Source organism: Salvelinus namaycush, chromosome 13 (assembly GCF_016432855.1).
Source record: "Salvelinus namaycush isolate Seneca chromosome 13, SaNama_1.0, whole genome shotgun sequence".
Taxonomy (NCBI): Eukaryota; Metazoa; Chordata; class Actinopteri; order Salmoniformes; family Salmonidae; genus Salvelinus; species Salvelinus namaycush.
Window position 1 is genome coordinate 8,613,204 of NC_052319.1, and position 21,549 is coordinate 8,634,752.

Below are 21,549 nucleotides of genomic sequence, written 5' to 3' on the forward strand. Positions count from 1 at the left end.
GCATTTTGATTTCAGGCTGTAACAGAAAATGTGGAGTAAGTGAAGGGTATAAATACTTTATGAAGGCACTGTAGCGAATTATAATGAACGCACTAACTGTAAGTCGCTGTGGATAAGAGCATCTGCTAAATGACAAAAAATGTAAAAAGTACATCTATGTAACTACATCGTTCTCACAGAGAACTACACGGTATTACACGTTGCAAACCGTGAACAGGACCAGCACAGTAATTTTACCTGCTACACCAGAGAAGTAAACAGATTTGCACGTGGAAGCAGAATCCTTCTGCAAGGAATCTATTATCTTTGGGGCCAATATAGGTAGCCTATTTGACTATATAACCATATATAACCATATTTCTCAATACATAAAAAAGGAAGTGAGTGAAAATTACACAACCATCTGCATTCAATTAATTAACCTGTTCACTAATCAACATTTGAACAGTAGCTGGCTAGCTGTCTGTCCTTTGCGGTAAAATTTTTGTTCATATCAAATGATTATGTTGACAAAACCAGAGAGGAAAAGGCAAAGCAAGAAGGTCCACTCCCTTCAAAATCTATTCAAACGGGAATGCAGTGATAAGGGACTGTATGTTATTTATAATGAGGACACATGGGGAAAATGGATTTCTCTGAAATGAAAATAGATGGCCCTCCTTTCGTAAAATATATTTTTACCGTTCCGACAGCTTGTAAAAAACAAATAACTGAAACATAAAGTGGATAGCAGTTAACATGCCTACAGTTTACCCTCACTCCTAGGACAGACCAAAGCCTTAGATATGAAACTGTTATTCGTATTGTAAGCATTACAAAGTAGCCAGAAGGTTGTGGATTCGTAGACCTTCGCGGACAAGGGTGAACAGATATCCATTAGAATAAAGCACTGCATGAATCATATTTTTTGTGGTCTGAGAAAAAAGGCCTTTATAAAGGGAGAGAAGCAAATCTTTTAATACCACAACTGAGCATGACAACGAATGAGCGCATCCTGCAGCTTTTGATTTTTTATAAAGGCTATTGTTAAAAAAGAGGATAGTCTAAGTTTGGAACAATGCTAAAGTTGTATATCAACGGTAAACATTTAGCGCAACCAAACCAGTTGTAACATAAGTATCGATCATCAATGATTTTGCGAAAAAGCAATTCACTGTTTAACACAGCCACCTCATATCATCAGGTATGCACTTTTAACTTTTTTTTCATTTGGGAAACTATAATTTTCCTAATTAATATATTTTAGTCCACAATATTGTTGCTACACACAACATTTGTGTTGACTGTGATTAGGGCATGGGAATATACTGTAAGAGCATCTGCTAGGCTAAATGAATGAACTAGGCATGCATAGCTCACCACATGATCCTCAAACCAACGACTGGCCAAACTCGTGTTTCTAAAAGTGAATTAAAAGGCACTGTAGAGTGACTGCAAAGCCTAATAAGGCATTTTTTGTTTAATTATTATTTAATACCAATAAAGTTATTTTATTTTGCCTAAACGCTACATTTATAAGCATGTTTTGATAGTACTGTTGATGATGTGTTGATGAAATGCTGAATGCTCCTGCCAGCCTGTAGCTTGTCACAAATGCTCTCACAATTACTTCTTAAAAGGAGGCTATAGCCTTGAAATCATAATAATATAGCCTAGATTCCTTCTTAGGCTACCTGTTGCCCTGACTGATATAGAGTCAGTATGTTGTTTAATAGTCTGTTGAAATGTTGAATGTCAATTGATAGTGACAGAACCATTACTTCCCAAGCAAAGTACATTTTTTGTCTCCTCATCGGCTATATAACGTTGTAGGCAGCCTCGAATGTCATATGCATTGGAGTCATGTCTTTCCCCAGCATTCTACAGCTTGTTTCTAGCATAAAGCATTGCGGATTAAAGTGTCGTTAAAGATTGCATATATAATCAGGTACATTATATAATCAGGTACAACGTTTTTTTCCAAAATCTTAAGTTAACAAGCCTATGCATTTAGCCACACCATAAATACAAAAGTATGTGGATACCCCTTCAAATTAGTGGATTCGGCTATAAATCGAGCACACCGCCATGCAATCTTCATAGACAAACATTGGCAGCAGAATGGTTGTACTGAAGAGCTCAGTGACTTTCACTTGACATCACCATAGGATGCCACCTTTCCAACAAGTCAGTTCGTCAGATTTCGGCCCTGCTGAGCTGCCCCGATCAACTGTAAGTTCACTTCACTTCTGTGAAGTGGAAACATCTAGAAGCAACAATGGTTCAGCCGCGAAGTGGTAGGCCACACAAGCTCACAGTACGCGACCGCCGAGTGGAGAAGAGCATAGCGCATAAAAATCATCTGTTCCCGGTTGCAACACTCACTACCGAGTTCCAAACTGAATCTGGAAGCAACATCAGCACAATAACTGTTCGTTGGGAGCATCGTGAAATGGATTTTCATGGCCGAGTAGCCGCACACAAGCCTAAGATCACCATGTGCAATGCCAAGCGTCGCCTGGAGTGGTGTAAAGCTCGTCGCCATTGGACTCTCAAGCAGTGGAAATGTATTCTCTGGAGTGATGAATCACACTTCACCTTCTGGCAGTCTGACGGACGAATCTGGGTTTGGCCGATGCCAGCAGAACGCTACCTGCCCCAATGCATAGCGCCAACTGTAAAGTTTGGTGGAGGAGGAATAATGGTCTGGGGCTGTTTTTCATGGTTCGGGCTTGGCCCCTTAATTCCAGTGAAGGGAAATCTTAACGCTACAGCATACAATGACATTCTAGACAATTATGTGTTTCCAGTTTGAGGCAACAGTTTGGGGAAGCCCCTTTTCTGTTTCAGCATGACAATGCCCACCTGCACAAAGTGAGGTCATACAGAAATGGTTTGTCGAGATCGGTGTGGAAGGACTTAACTGGCCTGCACAAGCCCTGACCTCAACCCCATCAAACACCTTTGGGATGAATAGAACACCGACTGCGAGCCAGGCCTAATCGACCACATCAGTGCCCGACCTCACTAATGCTCTTGTGGCTGAATGGAAGCAAGTCCGCAGCATGTTCTAACATCTGTGGAAAGCCTTTCCAGAAGAGAATAGTAGAGGCGTTATAGCAGCAAAGGGGGCACAACTCCATATTAATGCCCATGATTTTGGAATGAGATGTGTATCTTGGTCATGTAGTGTATTTTCTTTAACTGTCACATTCCTGACCTGTTTTCTGTTGTTTTGTATGTGTTTAATTGGTCAGGGCGTGAGTTGGGGTGGGTAGTCTATGTTATGTGTTTTCTTGTGGGTTAATGGTTTGCCGGTATGGTCTCAATTAGAGAGGTGTGTGTCGTCTCCTCTGATTGAGAGCCATATTAAGGTAGGTTGTTCTCACTGTTTGTTTGTGGGTGATTGTTCCTGTGTCTGTGTTTACCACATGGGACTGTTTCGTTTGTTCGTTCATTTTAGGTAGTCTGTTCCTGTTCGTGCGTTCTTCGTCATATGTAAGTTCGTTTTTGTTCAGGTCTGTTGCCTTCGTTTATTGTTTTGTAGTTTGTTCTAGTGTTTTGTCAGTGTTTTCGTCTTTCATTCAATAAATTAGTATGTATTCCTCACCTGCTGTGCCTTGGTCCGTTCATTCACCACAAGACAACGTTACAGAATCACCCACCAACAAAGGATCAAGCAGCGGTGTAACGGGAGAGAGAGACGCGCACGAAGGAGGAATGGACATGGGAGGATGTTTTGGACGGCAAGGGTTGCTAACATGGGAGGAGATCCTGGCTGGAAAGGATCGCCTCCCATGGGAACAGCTGGAGGCAGCTCGGAGAGCGGAGGCAACCGGAGAGAGGAACCGGCGTTATGAGGGGACGCTCTAGCACGGAAGCCCGAGAGGCTCACCCAAAAATGTATTGGGGGGAGGCTAAAGGGTAGTGTGGCGAGGGCAGGTAGGAAACCTGCGCCCACTTCCCATGCTTACCGTGGAGAGCGGGAGTACGGGCAGACATCGTGTTATGCGGAAGAGCGCACGGTGTCTCCTGTACGGGTGCATAGCCCGGTGCGGGTTATTCCACCTCCCCGCACTGGGCGGGCTAGAGTGAGCATTGAGCCAAGTGCCATGAAGCCGGCTCTACATATCTGGCCTCCAGTACGTCTCCTCGGGCCGGTGTACATGCACCAGCCTTACGCATGGTGTCCCCGGTTCGCCAACACAGCCCAGTGCGGGTTATTCACCTCTCCGCACGGACGGGCTACGGGGAGCATGCAACCAGGTAAGGTTGGGCAGGCTCAGTGCTCAAGGGAGCCAGTACGCCTGCACGGTCCGGTCTATCCGGCGCCACCTTCCGCCCCAGCCCAGTACCTCCAGTTCCAGCACCCCGCACTCGCCTTGTGGTGCGTGTCTCCAGCCCAGTACCACCAGTTCCGGCACCACGCACCAAGCCTCCTGTGCGTCTCCAGAGCCCTGTACGCACTGTTCCTTCTCCCTGCACTCGCCCTGAGGTGCGTGTCTCCAGTCCGGTACCACCAGTTCCGGCACCACGCCCCAGGCCTACGTGCGCCTCAGCAGGTCAGAGTCGGCCGTCTGCCCAACGCGCCTGCACTGCTCGTCTGTCCAGCGCCGTCTGAGCTGCCTGCCTGCCCAGCGCCGTCTGAACTGCCTGCACTGCTCGTCTGCTCAAGCCGCCTGCACTGCTCGTCTGTCCAGCGCCGTCTGAGCTGCCTGCTGCCCAGCGCCGTCTGAGCCATCCGTCTGCCCAGCGCCGTCTGAGCCATCCGTCTGCCCAGCGCCGTCTGAGCCATCCGTCTGCCCAGCGCCGTCTGAGCCATCCGTCTGCCCAGCGCCGTCTGAGCCATCCGTCTGCCCAGCGCCATCTGAGCCATCTGTCTGCCCAGCGCCATCTGAGCCATCCGTCTGCCACGAGCCATTAGAGCCATCCGTCTGCCACGAGTCATTAGAGCGCCGCCGTCTGTCCCGAGCCGCTAGAGCCGTCCGTCAGTCAGGAGCTGCCAGAGCCGCCAGCCAGTCAGGAGCTGCCAGAGCCGCCAGCCAGTCAGGAGCTGCCAGAGCCGCCAGCCAGTCAGGAGCTGCCAGAGCCGCCAGCCAGTCAGGAGCTGCCAGAGCCGCAGCAGTCAGGAGCTGCCAGAGCCGCCAGACAGTCATGAGCTGCCCTATAGTCATGAGCTGCCCTACAGTCATGAGCTGCCCTACAGTCATGAGCTGCCCTACAGTCATGAGCTGCCCTATAGTCATGAGCTGCCTTACAGTCATGAGCTGCCCTACAGTCATGAGCTGCCTACAGTCATGAGCTGCCCTACAGTCATGAGCTGCCCTCCAGTCATGAGCTGCCCTCCAGTCATGAGCTGCCTTACAGTCATGAGCTGCCCTACAGTCATGAGCTGCCCTACGTCATGAGCTGCCACCCAGTCATGAGCTGCCCTCGTCATGAGCTGCCACCCAGTCCGGAGCTGCCACCCAGTCGAGCTGCACCCAGTCCGGAGCTGCCCCCACCGGAGCTGCCACCCAGTCGGAGCTGCCACCCAGTCCGGAGCTGCCACTCAGTCCGGAGCTGCCATTCGTCCTGAGCTGCCCCTCTGTCCGGAGTTGCCCCTCTGTCCTGAGCTACCTCTCTGTCCTGAGCTACCTCTCTGTCCTGAGCTACCTCTCTGTCCTGAGCTACCTCCTAAATCATGTGGGGGCCTTGGGGAGGATTCTTAGGCCAAGGTCGTGGTCGAGGGTCGCCACTCAAAGGACGCTAAGGAGGGGGACAAAGACAGTGGGGAGTGGTGTCCTCGTCCACCGCCGGAGCCGCCACCGCGGACAGATGCCACCCAGACCCTCCCCTTGAGTTTTAGGGGTGCGCCCGGAGTTCGCACCTTGAGGGGGGGTTCTGTCACGTTCCTGACCTGTTTTCTGTTGTTTTGTATGTGTTTAATTGGTCAGGGCGTGAGTTGGGGTGGGTAGTCTATGTTATGTGTTTTCTATGTGGGTTAATGGTTTGCCTGGTATGGTTCTCAATTAGAGGCAGGTGTGTGTCGTCTCCTCTGATTGAGAGCCATATTAAGGTAGGTTGTTCTCACTGTTTGTTTGTGGGTGATTGTTCCTGTGTCTGTGTTTACCACATGGGACTGTTTCGTTTGTTCGTTCATTTTAGGTAGTCTGTTCCTGTTCGTGCGTTCTTCGTCTATATGTAAGTTCGTTTGTTTCAGGTCTGTTGCCTTCGTTTATGTTTTGTAGTTTGTTCTAGTGTTTTGTCAGTGTTTCGTCTTTCATTCAATAAATTAGTATGTATTCCTCACCTGCTGCGCCTTGGTCCGTTCATTCACACAAGACGAACGTTACATTAACAAAAGCCACATACCCTCACATAACCCTTAAATTCATGCCCTGGTTTTAACTAAACACACCAAGCTCTTCACTGACACTTAGATATTTAAGGAGTGCATGGTAACTGAATGAATTGGCAGATAAAATATATGGATAGTAGACTATAATTTAGTCTGTCAGACAGGTAGGCCTACCTCTTATTTCTTGAATAGGAAGAAATAGGTTACAACACAAAGCCTCTTGTTGTTAGTAGCCTAAATTTAAATTTAAATTAGACTTTTGAAAGGATTAGGTCTTCTCAAGTTAGCCTACTTTCAGCACCAGTTTCTGCTTCATAGTAATGTTGTAAATTACTTGAAAATGGCTTTTGTGAGGTCAATACTCTGATAAATAGCTTCATATGGGCAACATAACATATTGTTTTTATTAAAGTCAATTCTAGCAATAGCAAGCTTACCTCCGGTCTCCTTTCCATCTTCACGCTCTCTCTCAAGCTGAACAGGACAGCAATAGGCCTAGTCCGCACACACATACAGTATATTGCAATTTTTGTACAAATTGACTCTCCTCCTGCCACCATACACAGCATAGTCATTGGTTAGGCAGCACAAAAGGGTTTACATCAGCAAGAACAGGGCAAGCCGGTGCTCAGATTGGGAAAACCTATCCATTTTAGGTGTTATGCAGTGTATTCTAGTTTTATATACACCATCCCAGAAGTGCAAAACTCGGGAGGTAAGTATATTTTTTAGAAATATAACTTGGCCCTGTCCGCCGAGCATGCTCTTCGTATAGCCTAGGCCATAGCCTACAGTATATGCCAGCCAACTGTTTTGTGCCAGGGACACCCCAGATGTGATTTATTTAGATTTATTGCAGGCAGAGAGGAGAAGCTGGTCTGACATAAGTAGGTAGAATGAAAGGGGGTTAACATCTTCCCTGCCATCTCGCAGAGTTGCAGGTATTCTCCACTGCTGAACAGCCAGAATGTGGACAGGCGCATCTCATTAAAACTAGAGCGCAGGCCTTGGTCACAGGACAGCTTCAATAATTGATCATTATGGACCGGTGACAAGCTGAGTCTCTTCAGTGCTGGTGAGTATATGGGGCTTTGGTGACAAAACGGATGGCACTGTGATAGACTACATCCAATTTGCTGAGTAGAGTGTTGGAGGCTATTTTGTAAAGAAATCGCCAAAGTCAAGAATTGGTAGGATAGTCAGTTTTACGAGGGTATGTTTGGCAGCATGAGTGAAGGAGTCTTCGTTGCAAAATTGTTAGCCAATTGTAGATTTAATTTTGGATTGGAAATGCTTAATGTGAGTCTGGAAGGAGAGTTTACAGTCTAACCAGACACCTAGGTATTTGTAGTTGTCCACTATTCACAAGTCAGAACCGTCCAGAGTAGTGATGCTAGTCGGGCTGGCGGGTGTGGGCAGCGATCGGTTGAAGAGCATGCATTTAGTTTTACTAGCATTTAAAAGCAGTTGGAGGCCACGGAAGGAGGGTTGTATGGCATTGAAGATTGTTTGGAGGTTTGTAACACAGTGTCCAAAGAAGGGCCAGATGTATACAGAATAGTGTTGTCTGCGTAGAGATGGATCAGAGAATCACCAGCAGCAAGAGCGACATCATTGATATATACAGAGAAAAGAGTCAGCCTGAGAATTGAACCCTGTGGCACCCCATAGAGACTGCCACAGATCCGGACAACAGGCCCTCCGATTTGACACAACTGAACTCTATCTGAGAAGTAGTTGGTGAACCAGGCGAGGAGTCATTTGAGAAACCAAGGCTATTGAGTCTGCTGATAAGAATGCGGTGATTGACAGAGTCGAAAGCTTGGCCAGGACAATGAAGACGGCTGACAGTACTGTCTTTTATTGATGGTGGGTGTGAATATTTAGGACCTTGCGCGTGTTGAGGTGCACACATGACCAGCTCGGAAACCAGATTGCATAGCGGAGAAGGTACGGTGGGATTCGAAATGGTCAGTGATCTGTTTTTTCACTTGGCTTTCAAGACTTTAGAAAGGCAGGGCAAGATGGATATAGGTCTATAACAGTTTGGGTCGAGAGTGTATCCCCCTTTGAAGAGGAGGATGTCCGCGGCAGCTTTCCAATCTTTTGGGATCTCAGACAACACAAAAGAGAGGTTGAACAGGGTAGTAATAGGGGTTGCAACAATTTTGGCTGTGAATTTTAGAAAGAGAGGGTCCAGATTGTCTAGCCCAGCTGATTTGCAGGGATCCAGATGGCAGCTCTTTTAGAACATGGCTGTTGGATTGGGTGAAGGAGAAGTGGGGGGGGGGGGGGGGCTTGGGCAAGTTGCTGCAGGGGGTGCAGAGTGTTGGCCGGGGCAGGGGTAGCCAGGTGGAAAGCATGGCCAGCTGTAGAAAATGCTTATTGAAATTCTCGATTATCGTAGATTTATTGGTGGTGACAGTGTTTCCTAACTTCAGTGCAGTGGGCAGCTGGGAGGAGGTGCTCTTATTCTCTATGGACTTTACAGTGTTCAAAAACTTTTTGGAATTAGTGCTACAGGATGAAAATTTCTGTTGAAAAAGCTAGCCTTAGCTTCCTATCTGACTGTGAATATGGTTCCTGACTTCCCTGAAAATGTGCATATCACGGGGGCTATTCGATGCTAATGTAGTTCGCCACAGGAAGTTTTTGTGCTGGTCAAGGGCAGTCAAGCCGGGGTGACCAAGGTCTATATTGTTTCTTAGTTCTAGTTTTTTGAATGGGGCATGCTTATTTAAGATGGTGAGGAAAGCACTTTTAAAGACAACAAGGCATCCTCTACTGACGGGACGAGGTCAAAATCCTTCCAGGATATCCGGACCAGGTTGATTAGAAAGGCCTGCACACTGAAGTGTTTTAGGGAGCGTTTGACAGTGATGAGGGGTGGTCGTTTGACCGTGGACCTATTACAGACGCAGGCAATGAGGCAGTGATCGCTGAGATCCTGGTTGAAGACAGCGGAGGTGTATTTAGAGGGCAAGTTGGTCAGGATGATATCTATGAGGGTGCATTTTACTTGGATTTAAGGTTGTACCTGGTCGGTTCCTTGATATTTGTGTGAGATTGAGGGCATCTATCTTAGTTTGTAGGACGGCCGGGTGTTAAGCATATCCCAGTTTAGGTCACCTAACAGTATGATTCTGAAGATGATGGGGGGCAATCATCATATGGAGTCCAGGGCACAGCTGGGGCTGAGGGGGGTATAACAAGCGACAACAGTGAGAGACTTATTTCTGGAAAGGTGGATTTTTAAAGTAGAGCTCAACAGATATTCTGACTATGCCACACAAGAATTGTGCAGCAATGAATAATGCAGTGCTGACACTCATTTAGGCAAACATTAAACCTCTTTAGTTGGCAGTAGAGGCATCGATAAATTAAATTGTATTAAGTGAAACATCATCTAATCTAAATGTACTAATTTCACAGGATTGCTATCTGTTGGATCAAGGTGGTATAAGGATCTTTATCTGGAAAGGAAAGAAGGCTTCCAAGACAGAACGGTCCGAGTCTTTGGATAAAGCAGAAGTGAGCTGCACCTCTTGACACGTTTTAGTTTCACAATGCTTTTGATATCCCTTTGCTGTCCCCTGGATGCTTTTTAGTTGAATACAGGGGGGCCCTAAAATATCACCTCCTCCCCCCCTTTTTGTACAACCCAGATACCAGATAATTAAACAAGTTAACCCTAAAAATCACCTGAATACCTGAAACACGTCTTCCGGTCCTGGATCACAGATACACACAATCACTTACCAATTCAACTCTCTCTGACACCAATATCTCTTTACCAACCTAATTTAAGAATACTTTTTAAAAAAAGGGAGGGGCACTGCATCGCAGTGCTAGCTGTGCCACCAGAGACTCTGGGTTCGAGCCCAGGCTCTGTCGCAGCCGGCCGCGACCGGGAGGTCCATGGGGCGACGCACAATTGACCTAGCGTCGTCCGGGTTAGGGAGGGTTTGGCCGGTAGGGATATCCTTGTCTCATCGCGCACTAGCGACTCCTGTGGTGGGCCGGGCGCAGTGCACGCTGACCAGGTCGCTAGGTGTACGGTGTTGCCTCCGACACATTGGTGCGGCTGGCTTCCGGGTTGGATGCGCGTTGTGTTAAGAAGCAGTGCGGCTTGGTTGGGTTGTGTTTCGGAGGACGCATGGCTCTCGACCTTCATCTCTCCTGAGCCCGTACGGGAGTTGTAGCGATGAGACAAGACAGTAACTACTAACAATTGGATACCACGAAAATGGGGAGAAAAAGGGGGTAAAAAAATATATAATTATTTTTTAAAGGGAGGGGAGTGATATTTTAGGACCCCTCTGTATTCAACTAAAAAGCATCTTGTAATTGTAGGCATACAAGAAGGCGAAGGGCTACCCTATCTCCACCTACGTCGAGACGGTGAACGATGGTGCTGAGTCTGCCGTGTTCAAGCAGCTGTTCCAGAGGTGGAGCGTGAAGGGTCAGACTGTAGGGATGGGGACCACAAACAGTCCAGGCAAAATTGGTGAGCAAGTCACACAAAAAAAACACTGAATGAGCCAACATTGGTATCTCTAAATGTTTTTTCTTGACAATGCAGCCAAGGTTGAGCAGATCAAGTTTGATGCTACTTCCATGCATGCAAGGCCTGACGTGGCTGCCCAGCAGAAAATGGTCGATGACGGAACAGGCGAAACAGAGGTTGGTAACAACCTGTAATAACTAGCTTTGACAAAATAATTATTCATAATCCTCCCCTTTAAACTGTATATCCAATGGAAATCAACACTTCCCATTTTCCTCCAATCAGGTGTGGAGGTTAGAGGACAGTGAACTGGTGCCTGTGGACAGGAAGTGGTTGGGCCACTTCTACGGAGGCGACTGCTATCTCATCCTCTACAAATATGAAGTCAGCAACAGGAGTCACTACATACTATACATATGGCAGGTCAGAACACCCTCCTATCCAACATTCCCTCTTTGGCATTATCGGCATAGCTCTCTGTCTGCCTGGCAATCAAGCTTTGATAATACCAGAAATGTTTTATATGAGCAGAGCTTAATTCCATGACTTAGTCTCTGTCTTGTTTGCTTTCCATGCAACCTTATGCAGAAAGGTACAGTAACTATGGTGTGTTTGATGTGTACAATGTAGGGTCGCCATGCGAGCACCGGGGAGCTGGCTGCCTCTGCTTTCCAAGCCGTGAACATCGACCAGCAGTACAACGGTGAGCCAGTTCAGGTCCGAGTGCCCATGGGGAAAGAACCACTCCACCTCATGGCCATATTCAAGGGCAAGATGGTGGTCTATGAGGTAGGCGCTTCATGGTATTCCTTTGTCAAAGGGATTTCAAGAAATTCATCTTAAGAGGTGACTGAAATATGAGACCACATAGATCTTATTCAATTACGAGACAAATTAAAAAGTCCAAATTACGTTTGACATCATCTGGTTCCATCTTGGTGATTGGAATCCCATCATGAATGTTATCCTATCTCATCATCAAGATTGTAATCATGGTTTGCAGGAGGGGAGCTCCAGGGCCAACTCTACACATGTCCAGCCGGCAGTTCGTCTCTTCCACATCCACGGCACCAACGAGTTCAACACCCGCGCCATCGAAGTGCCAGCACGCTCCTCGTCCCTCAACTCCAACGACGTCTTTGTGCTCAGCACTGACACTTGCTGCTATCTGTGGTACGGAAAGGTAAGCACCATTTCAGAGAAATGCCATAAACTTGTAATCCAGGTTTGACAATGTAACAGTTCTCCAGTTAAGCACTGATGAGGAGAGTACAAGGGCTGTACCTAGTTATGCGACTAAGGTATGACTCTTATCCCTTGCAGGGCTGTAGTGGTGATGAGCGAGAGATGGGCAAATCCCTGGCAGACATCATCTCCAGGAGGGAAAAACATGTAATCGCAGAGGGCCAGGAGACGGCTAACTTCTGGGTAAATCTGGGAGGCAAGACCCAGTATGCCAACAGCAAGAGGTACCACACTAAGGGCCCTATTCAACTGAACTCAGTTAGCGGGTTTAAATTAAATTTATTCATAAACCCATTGTACTAGACAACAAAACACTGTCTAGTACAATGTAACTGAAAATGACATCCCCTTCTGATGCCTTCTGCCTGGGTCGTCTGTGGTCTCCACCAAGGTTTCAGGAAGAGCACAACAACATCACCCCACGTCTCTTCGAGTGCTCCAATCAGACAGGCCGCTTCCTGGCCATGGAGGTCACCAACTTTAACCAGGACGATCTGGACGAAGATGACATCATGCTGCTGGACATCTGGGATATGGTGAATACCTGTCTTTTTAACCCTGGAATCCAAACTGATGTGCTGTGTTTCCCCGTTGTTTCAGTTTGGTCTTCAGGCAGGATACTACTGTACTGTCCTTTGGTCGTCTCTATCAATTAGTGCTGAGCGATTAGTGCTTTTTGGGGTTGGTTTGGTTTCAGTTAGATTATTAAGAAATAATCACGGTTTTCCATTTCGTTTTTCGATTATTTGGGTTGAACGCTGTAACACAGAACAAAACAATGAATAAAAGTTCTGTGATGGTAGTGGCTGTTCGATACTACTTATTCCCTTATTAACCATAATTTATTCACATTACTTCATAAAATATTTCAGTTGAAGTGTATATTACATATGTTTTATTTGATTGTTACACTTTATTATTTCATTCCAAGTCATCATCTCATCTCTATTGCCTATGCTGTCTGACAAAATCACTATTTTGTAGATCTTCAAAGTAAATAAGGCATACTTTTATGACTGCTGAATACCAACTATAAATCACTTTGATAATGTTTTTTTCAGGTAGAGATGCCTCGCGAAGCAACAGCTGCTCTCTATATGCCCTCACGATTGCGCATTCTTGTCCCTTCCGTATCAGGCTAAAAGAAACACAGACCGGAAAAGATTATGGTCATTGTAGTTAATTATCACGCTTTGTGCACTAAACTAGGTAGATTATTGGACTGTTGGAAACTTCAACTCCCTACTACATCGCACAGTTGAGGCTAGAACTGATTTATCTCTAGAGAAACTGTGCAATGTGCGCATTGAGCTCACAGAAGAAGAAAAAAAAAAAAAAAATGGAATTAAAATAATTGAACCGCTGTCAGTCAATTGGTTGTTTTAAAAAAACGAAAAATAAAAGACATTTCAGTTAATCGCTCAGCACTACCATCAATCTACGATCTGGAGGTTTGGTTCTTTTAAAACACAGGAGGTCCTCTTCCTCCTCAGGTGTTCCTGTGGTTGGGCAAGGGAGCTAATCAAATAGAGAAGGAGAATGTGGTCCCCACGGCACATGAGTACCTGAGAACCCACCCAGGTGGTCGAAATGTGGACACCCCCATCGTGCTGGTCAAGCAGGGCTTTGAGCCTCCCACCTTCACAGGCTGGTTCCACGCCTGGGACCCACACATGTGGAGTGTATGTAGCATGCTTTGTAGTCAGGATAATTATGAGATGATAATACATATTGTAAGAGGGTCTTGACAAGCCTAACAATGCATTCTAACTGCATAATGATGCATTTCACCGCTTGGCTTCAGGTAGTGTTACCAAAGTCTCTTTACTCAGGGCACAAAAGATTGAATTAAACAAGCTGCTTTGCTTTGTATATCTACAGGGAGGGAAATCCTACCAGGAGTTGAAGGCTGAGCTTGGGGACACCACCGACATCATCCAGATCACCGTGGTGAGTCTCTAATCTCTCTCAAGCCCACTCACGTCACCTGATTTACGAAACAGTTCTCATGTAAACATTCTTTACAAATGCACAGTGCAACGTACAGTATGCAATCCAAAGGAAATGTACAGTATTTACGTGTTAATGTTAATATGCATTAGAAAACATGTCCACCAATGAAGTTCCCAAAGGTCTAGCTACCATTTGACCAGGTGTTCTAACCTAGGCAAGTCAAATCCAAACAATTATTGTATCATCATAGAAACCACAGTCACATATTATGGCCTGCTCTGGTTAAATGAATGGTCTGTTGTCTGTTTATGGCTACAGGACAGAACCACATCCAACTCCACTCAAAAGAACTCCAAGAGCATTGGAGAATCACTGCTGTCCCCCACCGTTGGGGCCACCTTCCCCGCAGACAAGCTGTTGAACCGCCAGACAGAGGACCTGCCCGATGGGGTTGACCCCACCAAGAAGGAGGTAAAATAACAATGGATCTCCATGATTGGTCTCTCGCCAGTCTGTACTTCAGTGTAGCTGTCAGCTAAATTCCTGATTATTGTAGTCAGTCACTCATCTATTTTAACATGTACTATACCATACCTCGATCTTTTTCAGGAGTATCTGACCAATGATGACTTTGCTCTGATCCTGGGTGTGTCCCGGGTAGAGTTCTACTCCATGCCCACCTGGAAGCAGCAGCATCTGAAGAAAGAGAAGGGTCTGTTCTAGGAGAAGAATATCTACACCTCAGGTCTCATTTTGACAGCGTAAAATAGCAGCGTGCTGTTGTCAAATCACACTGTATCTCCTCAAATACTCTCCTGGGAATCTATTTCATAGGGAGTTTGGAATGCAAGAACTATACATCTTAATTCTGTATCTTGAATTTGCACCGTTATTCGTGCATCCTTAAACTCAAAAAATATTTCCCCTGCGTGGACTGCATCATTCCAAATTAGATCCACTAAAACAAAAGTATGGGGAGAATATCAGACATGGTTAACACTAGCACTGCTTTTTGCGGTGTCAAAATTAGGCCCCTCATGTTTTGTCATCTAGCCTTGCAATTCACTCATTCACACATTCTCAGATTGGCTAACAGTAGGTTGGTTATCAAATTAATGTGCCTTAGGCTTTTTTTTTTTCTGAAATGTTGCTGTTGTAATTTAAACAATGAAGAGAAAAAGTGTAGGTGATAGGAATAATTATATACGTTTTGTTATCTGAGATTTATCATAGGCACAATAAGCAGCACTTTCCCCCTGAATTGCTACTTGTGTCACCGAATTCTACCTGGATATGTAATGTAGATGTCAAGCATTTAAGACTAAGCAGGAGATGATATTGGTTCTATACTTTATTTTCACAATGAGCCTTAACATTGAAAATGTATCTAAAATGTATCTTTGTAATGCCAATATTCAGAGGACCGCAAAGGCTTAGTTATATGTTGTAATGTAGAAATATAAAGATTAGTTACTTCATATGCTTTATAATATAAATGTTTAGATCTAATGTATCAATGAAATTCAAGATTGTCAAATGGGGATAACTACTGCGGTATTTAGTTTTTGCTATGTTGGATAAACACAGATTAATATGTCTTTATATGAAGACCCTTCAGATGCCATGCTGAATGGCAGTCAATAAATAATATTCCCCACTTTGTGTAAGTTCAATACCTTCAGCAAATCATAATAACTAAAATTGGATGTGAAATGAAATAGCAAAGTGTGGTAAAATACAGTTATTAACCGGTTCCCTTGCTTTTAAAAAACAATTCTGTTCCGTAACAGTATAAATCACTTTCGTTTCCAGTTCAGATTCTGTTCCTCTAATAATTTCTCTGTTCTGTTCCCTGAACCGGTTCAAACTCCTGCCTTTACTTGTATAAAAGCTGTGGATGGAAACGTGGTTAGCTGACATACACTCTGAATGACCTGAATGATGAATCGCATATCGGTCTTTCACAGTCAGGCCAACCCCTGTACTGTGCAAGTAGGCTGAGGGGGTTGAGCACTCACCCTTGTGGGGCCCCTGTGTTGAGGATCAGTGAAGTGGAGGTGTTGGTTCCTACCTTCAGTACCTGGGGGGGGGGGGCATCAGAAAGTCCAGGACCCAGTTGCACAGGGCGGGATTCAGACCCAGGGCCCCGATCTTAATGATGAGCTTGGAGGGTACTATGGTGTTGAAGGCTGAACTATAGTCAATGAACAGCATTCTTACATAGGTATTCCTCTTGTCCAGAGGGGATAGGGCAGTGTTACTGTCCCTAATTTCTCTCTGGAAGGAGATCCTCGCACTTAGCTCGTCTACTTTATTGTCCAGAGACTGAACATCAGTGAGTAATATACTCGGTAGTGGCGGATGGTGTGCACGCCTCAGTCGGACTAGAAGTCCACTCCGAATACCTTTTCTCCGCCAAAGGCGTCATGGAGCAGCCTCTGGGATAAGTTAAATTGCCCGCTCTTTTTGTGTTATTACATACAGCCGGAAATAACTTTTGGATATCAGAGCGACCGTAACTCACCAGCATTACTACCAGGAATACAACTTTCCCGAATTGGATCCTGATCGTAATGTTGGTGAGTTACCGCCGCTCTGATATACAAAAGTTCTTTCCGGCTGTATGTAATAGCACAAAATAACGTTCTGGGCTAATAATGTGGGAAATAACACACAGAAAAACTAAATACTGCAATGTTGCTTAGGAGCTAGAAGCAGAGCTACCATGTCTGTTGGCGCCATCTTCCTGTTAAGTCTTGACATAGGGATGAATTTGCATCACGTGATCGATGGATTTATCCATTTATATAATCTATGGTGCGAAACCGTTGGAGAATATCTACAGACCCCACCTTAACGACAGGGTGAAAGGTTAAACAGGAATGTCAGTTATCTCAGTGATGAGATGTGACGGCCACACCTCTCTCCCACACACTCAATGATAGACACTGACCTGTGCACCTGAGTGATAGACAGACGTGACACACCTCACACACACCTGACCCACCATCTTCTCGTCCAGGCTCTCCATATGTCGGGCCTCCCGGGCCTGTGATCCAGCCGCAGAGGACGGTGGGATGGCGGGCCACTGTGTCGAAGCCACATATCTTATACCATATGTCTCTCCAGGCCCCACCCTCTGACTGAGAGTGCTGGTATACCTCTTCATCCTCCCCTGCGTCCCACACTAATTGGATCCTGACCCAGTTGTGGGACCAGAACCTGTCCTCGAATCGCAGGTAGATCTTGTCCAATATGCATCGGTCTTGGACTTTGGGAGGGCTTGCTTGAACATGGCCACCACATTCTCTTTCTGGAAGCCTAAAGGGATGGTCACGATGACGTGGTCTGCGGTAAAGCACTGGCCCCCTTCGCACAGCACTCTGGCTGGATGGGTGTGGCTTCTCCAGAGCCCAGTGGATACTGTGTACTGGTCTGTCACACAGCATGGCTCCAGGGGTAAGGCTGTCCAGGAGAGTGCCTGCCAGGACCCAGAGATTAAAAAAGTCCCCTTTCCAAGGCCATGTAGTGACCCAGCTGCAAGGCATACACCTCGTACAGGGAGGACCTGGCCTCATCCGTGCATTTGCTCCTCTTGCACCACTCAAACACCCCTGGGCAGTCCTCTAAGGCCGCAGGAGGGCAGCTGGGTGACCTCCTCGTCCAAGTAGCCCCTCAAGCTCTGGGTGGTATGCCTCATCTCCGAATCAAAAGCGCTGGAGGTGAGAACCTACTGAAGAGGGCACATACCTGCTCCACCTCACCCAACAGCAGCTGCCTCCCGCTCTCCTCGAAGAACAAGTCCCTAGGGGTGACGGAGACCTGCAGCCACATGATGCTAGCTGAGCCCCGCTACCTGGGCTAGCAAGAAGAGAGCAGTGGTGGCTGGTTGGATGCGATATAGGAGGATATGCTCATTGTAATTGCTGGAATAGAATAAATGGAACGGTATCAAACAAATGGAATCCACATGACGCCGTATCATTGATTCCATTCCAGGCATTACAATGAGCCTGTCCTCCCATAGCTCCTCCCATCAGCCTTCCCTGGAAGAGTGGATTGCCCTCCTGGATCCAGTTGGCCCCCAGCTCAATGATATTCTGGCCAAAGGATTTGGTGGTGTGGATGCGGCCTCCAGGACTTGGACCTGCTGAAAGCCTGCTTTGACCAGGGTGGATGCCTGCTTCACCAGCACCAACAACCACCAGAACTGTGCTCACTCATTCTGCAGTAAGCTGTCTCCTGGGGGAAGTAGGTGGGAAGGGTAAGGTACCGTTTTTCCCCTGTCATCATAGAATTGCTTGGGCACACACCCCAAACAACACTTTACTATTGCATGCTGTACTTCTGCAACTGTGTTACATTAATAGGCAACTCCAGTTGTTCAACAGTTTAGCCCAAACTGTATCCATGTTTTCCATATTTAGAGGCTATTCTATGATTTTCCAAAAGTTGCATGACTGTATTAGCATTTTTTACATTCAGCATCACTCCGTCAAGGGAAATATGCAGTGCCTTTAAAAAGTATTCACACCCCTTGACTTTTTCCACATTTTGTTGTGTTACAGCCTGAATTTAAAATGGCTTGGTTTTTGCTCTTTCATGCACTGTCAGCTGTGGGACCTTATATAGACAAGTGTGTACTTTTCCAAATCATGTCCAACAATTGAATTAACCACAGATGGACAGATGGAAGCCACTCCTCAGTAAAAGGCACATGACAGCCTGCTTGGAGTTTGCCAAAAGGCACCTGGTCTGATGAAACCAAAATTGAACTCTTTGGCCTGAATGCCAAGTGTCACATCTGGAGGAAACCTGGCACCATCCCAACGGTGAAGCATGGTGGTGGCAGCATCATGCTGTGGGGATGTTTATCAGCGGCAGGACTAGGAGACAAGTCAGGATCAAGGGAAAGATGAACGGAGCAAAGTACAGAGAGATCCTTGATGAAAACCTGCTCCAGAGCATTCAGGACCTCAGACTGGGACGGAGCTTCACCTTCCAACAGGACAACGACCCTAAGCACACAGCCAAGACAACGCAGGAGTGGCTTCGGGACAAGTCTCTGAATGTCCTTGAGTGGCCAAGCCAGAGCCCGGACTTGAACCCGATCGAACATCTCTGGAGAGACCTGAAAATAGCTGTGCAGCAACGCTCCCCATCCAACCTGACAGAGTTTGAGAGGATCTGCAGAGAAGAATAGGAGAAACTCCCCAAATACAGGTGTGCCAAGCTTGTAGCGTCATACCCAAGAAGACTCAAGGATGTGATCGCTGACAAAGGTGCTTCAACAAAGTACTGAGTAAAGGGTCTGAATACTTATGAAAATGTAATATTTCAGTTGCAAAAATGTATAAAAACCTGTTTTTGCTTTGTCATTATGGGGTATTGTGTGTAGATTGAAGAGGGAAAAACATGTATTAATCAATTTTAGAATAAGGCTGTAACGTAAAAGTCAAGGGGTCTGAATACTTTCCGAATGCACTGTATATGTCATGATTGATTTGTTGTAGATAGGTAAATAGATATGATTGTTGTAATAAACTCACAAAAAGGTTACGTGGAAATATTTAATTTTTCATGATAAATAAATATTTTCAGCTGTCACAAAGGAAAGCTTATACATTCAGGGGTCATGTTGAATTATTAATATTAGGAAAACCTTAAAAATCACTTAAAATAATATTCAATACAAGTTAACCTACAAATGTATAAGAAATGTGTTATAAATAAATTGTATGATATTTCATTTTCATCTAAAATGGATGTTTAAATGACGTGATGGAAATTACATGTGTCTATCTGCGGAAAATGACAGAAATATATGAATTCCTGAATAGTACGATCGCAGCCATTATCAGATATTGTTTCTAGACAAATCAAAGACAAATACAATACTGGTAAAAGGGTGTTTCAATGACTTTTAATTTCTGAAAGCTTGCAGTGCCAAAGTGCCCAAAGTTGCAGAATCACCCATTTACTGTACATATGAAATGTCTTCTCGCATCCTTTGAATTGGTTCTGGCTGCATTCATATGCCGCGCATTGTGGCATTGTTGACAAGTTGACTGTTTTAATGTGGGGATCTTGTTTTTCCCTTATTCACTTCCATTAATCAAAGCCCTGAAAGGAGGAGTATGACAATAACGGCCCGCTTCAAAGGCTCTTATTGGCCAAGACATAGCGTCAGCTATCCAGGGTTTATATACATCATTGGGAGACAAATTGTCAAATATGACATCCATCTAGCCTGGAGGATGTGTCATAACACCAATAAAACCTAGCAGTCAAACACGAAAATTGTCCCAATCCTTTTTCCACCATACATTTTTTCACATAGTGAATTTTACAAACACTTTAAATTAAGTATGTGTTTGGTGTTGGCTTACCTTGGGCTGGAATTTTGATAACCGTGTAATTCTCTCTCGGGAAAAGGTGAGTTTTATCAATATATTTGCCTCAATTTACTAAACAAAAAATAAACGTTCATTAGCAACAGAGAATACCTCAGCAAGACTACAAACTCCTGCAGGAAGCTCTTGCACGTCATCTCTAGCTGACGCTGTCAGCTACCGTTCACCAGCAGGATCAAAGACCGTGTGTCCAGTCCATGATGAATCCATGTGCTGTATTGAAATGAAATGAATAAAGTGTTGAACTTCTTCCATCCCTTTTCTCTGTTTTAGCTAGCCACTGACTACACTTTAGCTAGCTAGTTAACAGAGCAGCAGTTAGCAGAGCTAGTTAGACCACTACAACTTACTGCTTTGGTTATGGCCAGCATGAGGGATAACGTTTATCCTGTGTCGGTGAGTAGCTATTAATTAAGGTAAGTTTGAGCATCTTAGCAATACAATGTGTTGTATACAGCTGTCAACATTCTACAAGGAAAAATCCCCAATCAATTATATAATCATTAACCAGATTACCCTGGATACCAGACTTAGATGAGTGATCTCACTTGTAGAATGTTGTGATTGATGAGAATTAATTTTAAAAAATCTATTGACATTCAGAATGGATTGAACTGAACAGCCTGTACTATAGTTGTGCCCAGAGAAAAATCTTCAAAGGCACTGTCACGCTCGCTATCCTCAAACTCCCTGTCATAAATCGACCAAGGCGCAGCGTGCATGTAGTTCCACATCTTTTAATGAAAGTGAAACCAAAAAAAACAAACAGGTAAACAGCAAAGACCGTGACGCAACCGAGGTGCACACAAACACACACGGAAAATAATTACCCACAAAACACAGGTGGGAAAAGGCTACCTAAGTATGGTTCTCAATCAGAGACAACGATAGACAGCTGCCTCTATTTGAGAACCACACCAGGCCAAACACATAGAAATAGAAAATCATAGAACATAGACTGTCCACCCAAATCACACCCTGACCAAACCAAAATAGAGACATAAAACACTCTACGGTCAGGGCGTGACAGGCACAGTATTCATTTATACAGATGGTACATACATTCACAGTCTTTATTTATAGGATCCTTCCCACTATATGATTGATATGTC

General features: G+C 45.3%; 1 protein-coding gene and 1 pseudogene across 1 annotated transcript; one reads left to right on the forward strand and one right to left on the reverse strand.

Moving 5' to 3' along the window:
- The first annotated feature begins 9,456 nt into the window (after window positions 1-9,456).
- On the forward strand, window positions 9,457-15,665 carry LOC120057748 (villin-1-like). The gene is made up of 13 exons (XM_039006227.1): window positions 9,457-9,494; window positions 9,715-9,850; window positions 10,673-10,826; window positions 10,902-11,002; window positions 11,112-11,249; window positions 11,457-11,615; window positions 11,830-12,009; window positions 12,150-12,295; window positions 12,463-12,607; window positions 13,565-13,753; window positions 13,953-14,021; window positions 14,343-14,495; window positions 14,634-15,665. Exons 1-13 carry the CDS (start codon window positions 9,457-9,459, stop codon window positions 14,745-14,747), a joined length of 1,722 nt encoding a protein of 573 aa, XP_038862155.1. The 3' UTR covers window positions 14,748-15,665.
- A 1,294-nt stretch (window positions 15,666-16,959) lies between these two features.
- Window positions 16,960-17,858, reverse strand: LOC120057749 (annotated as a pseudogene).
- Window positions 17,859-21,549: the final 3,691 nt, after the last annotated feature.

What these genes read in the sequence shown, in the direction of transcription:
- LOC120057748 (XM_039006227.1), top strand. Translation starts at nt 9,457, where the DNA reads ATGATTCTGAAGATGATGGGGGGCAATCATCATATGGA. An exon ending in GGGGGCAATCATCATATGGA is followed by an intron (nt 9,495 to 9,714) that starts GTCCAGGGCACA and finishes AATTGTATTAAG; the next exon opens with TGAAACATCATCTAATCTAA. An exon ending in CAGTATGCCAACAGCAAGAG is followed by an intron (nt 12,296 to 12,462) that starts GTACCACACTAA and finishes GTCTCCACCAAG; the next exon opens with GTTTCAGGAAGAGCACAACA.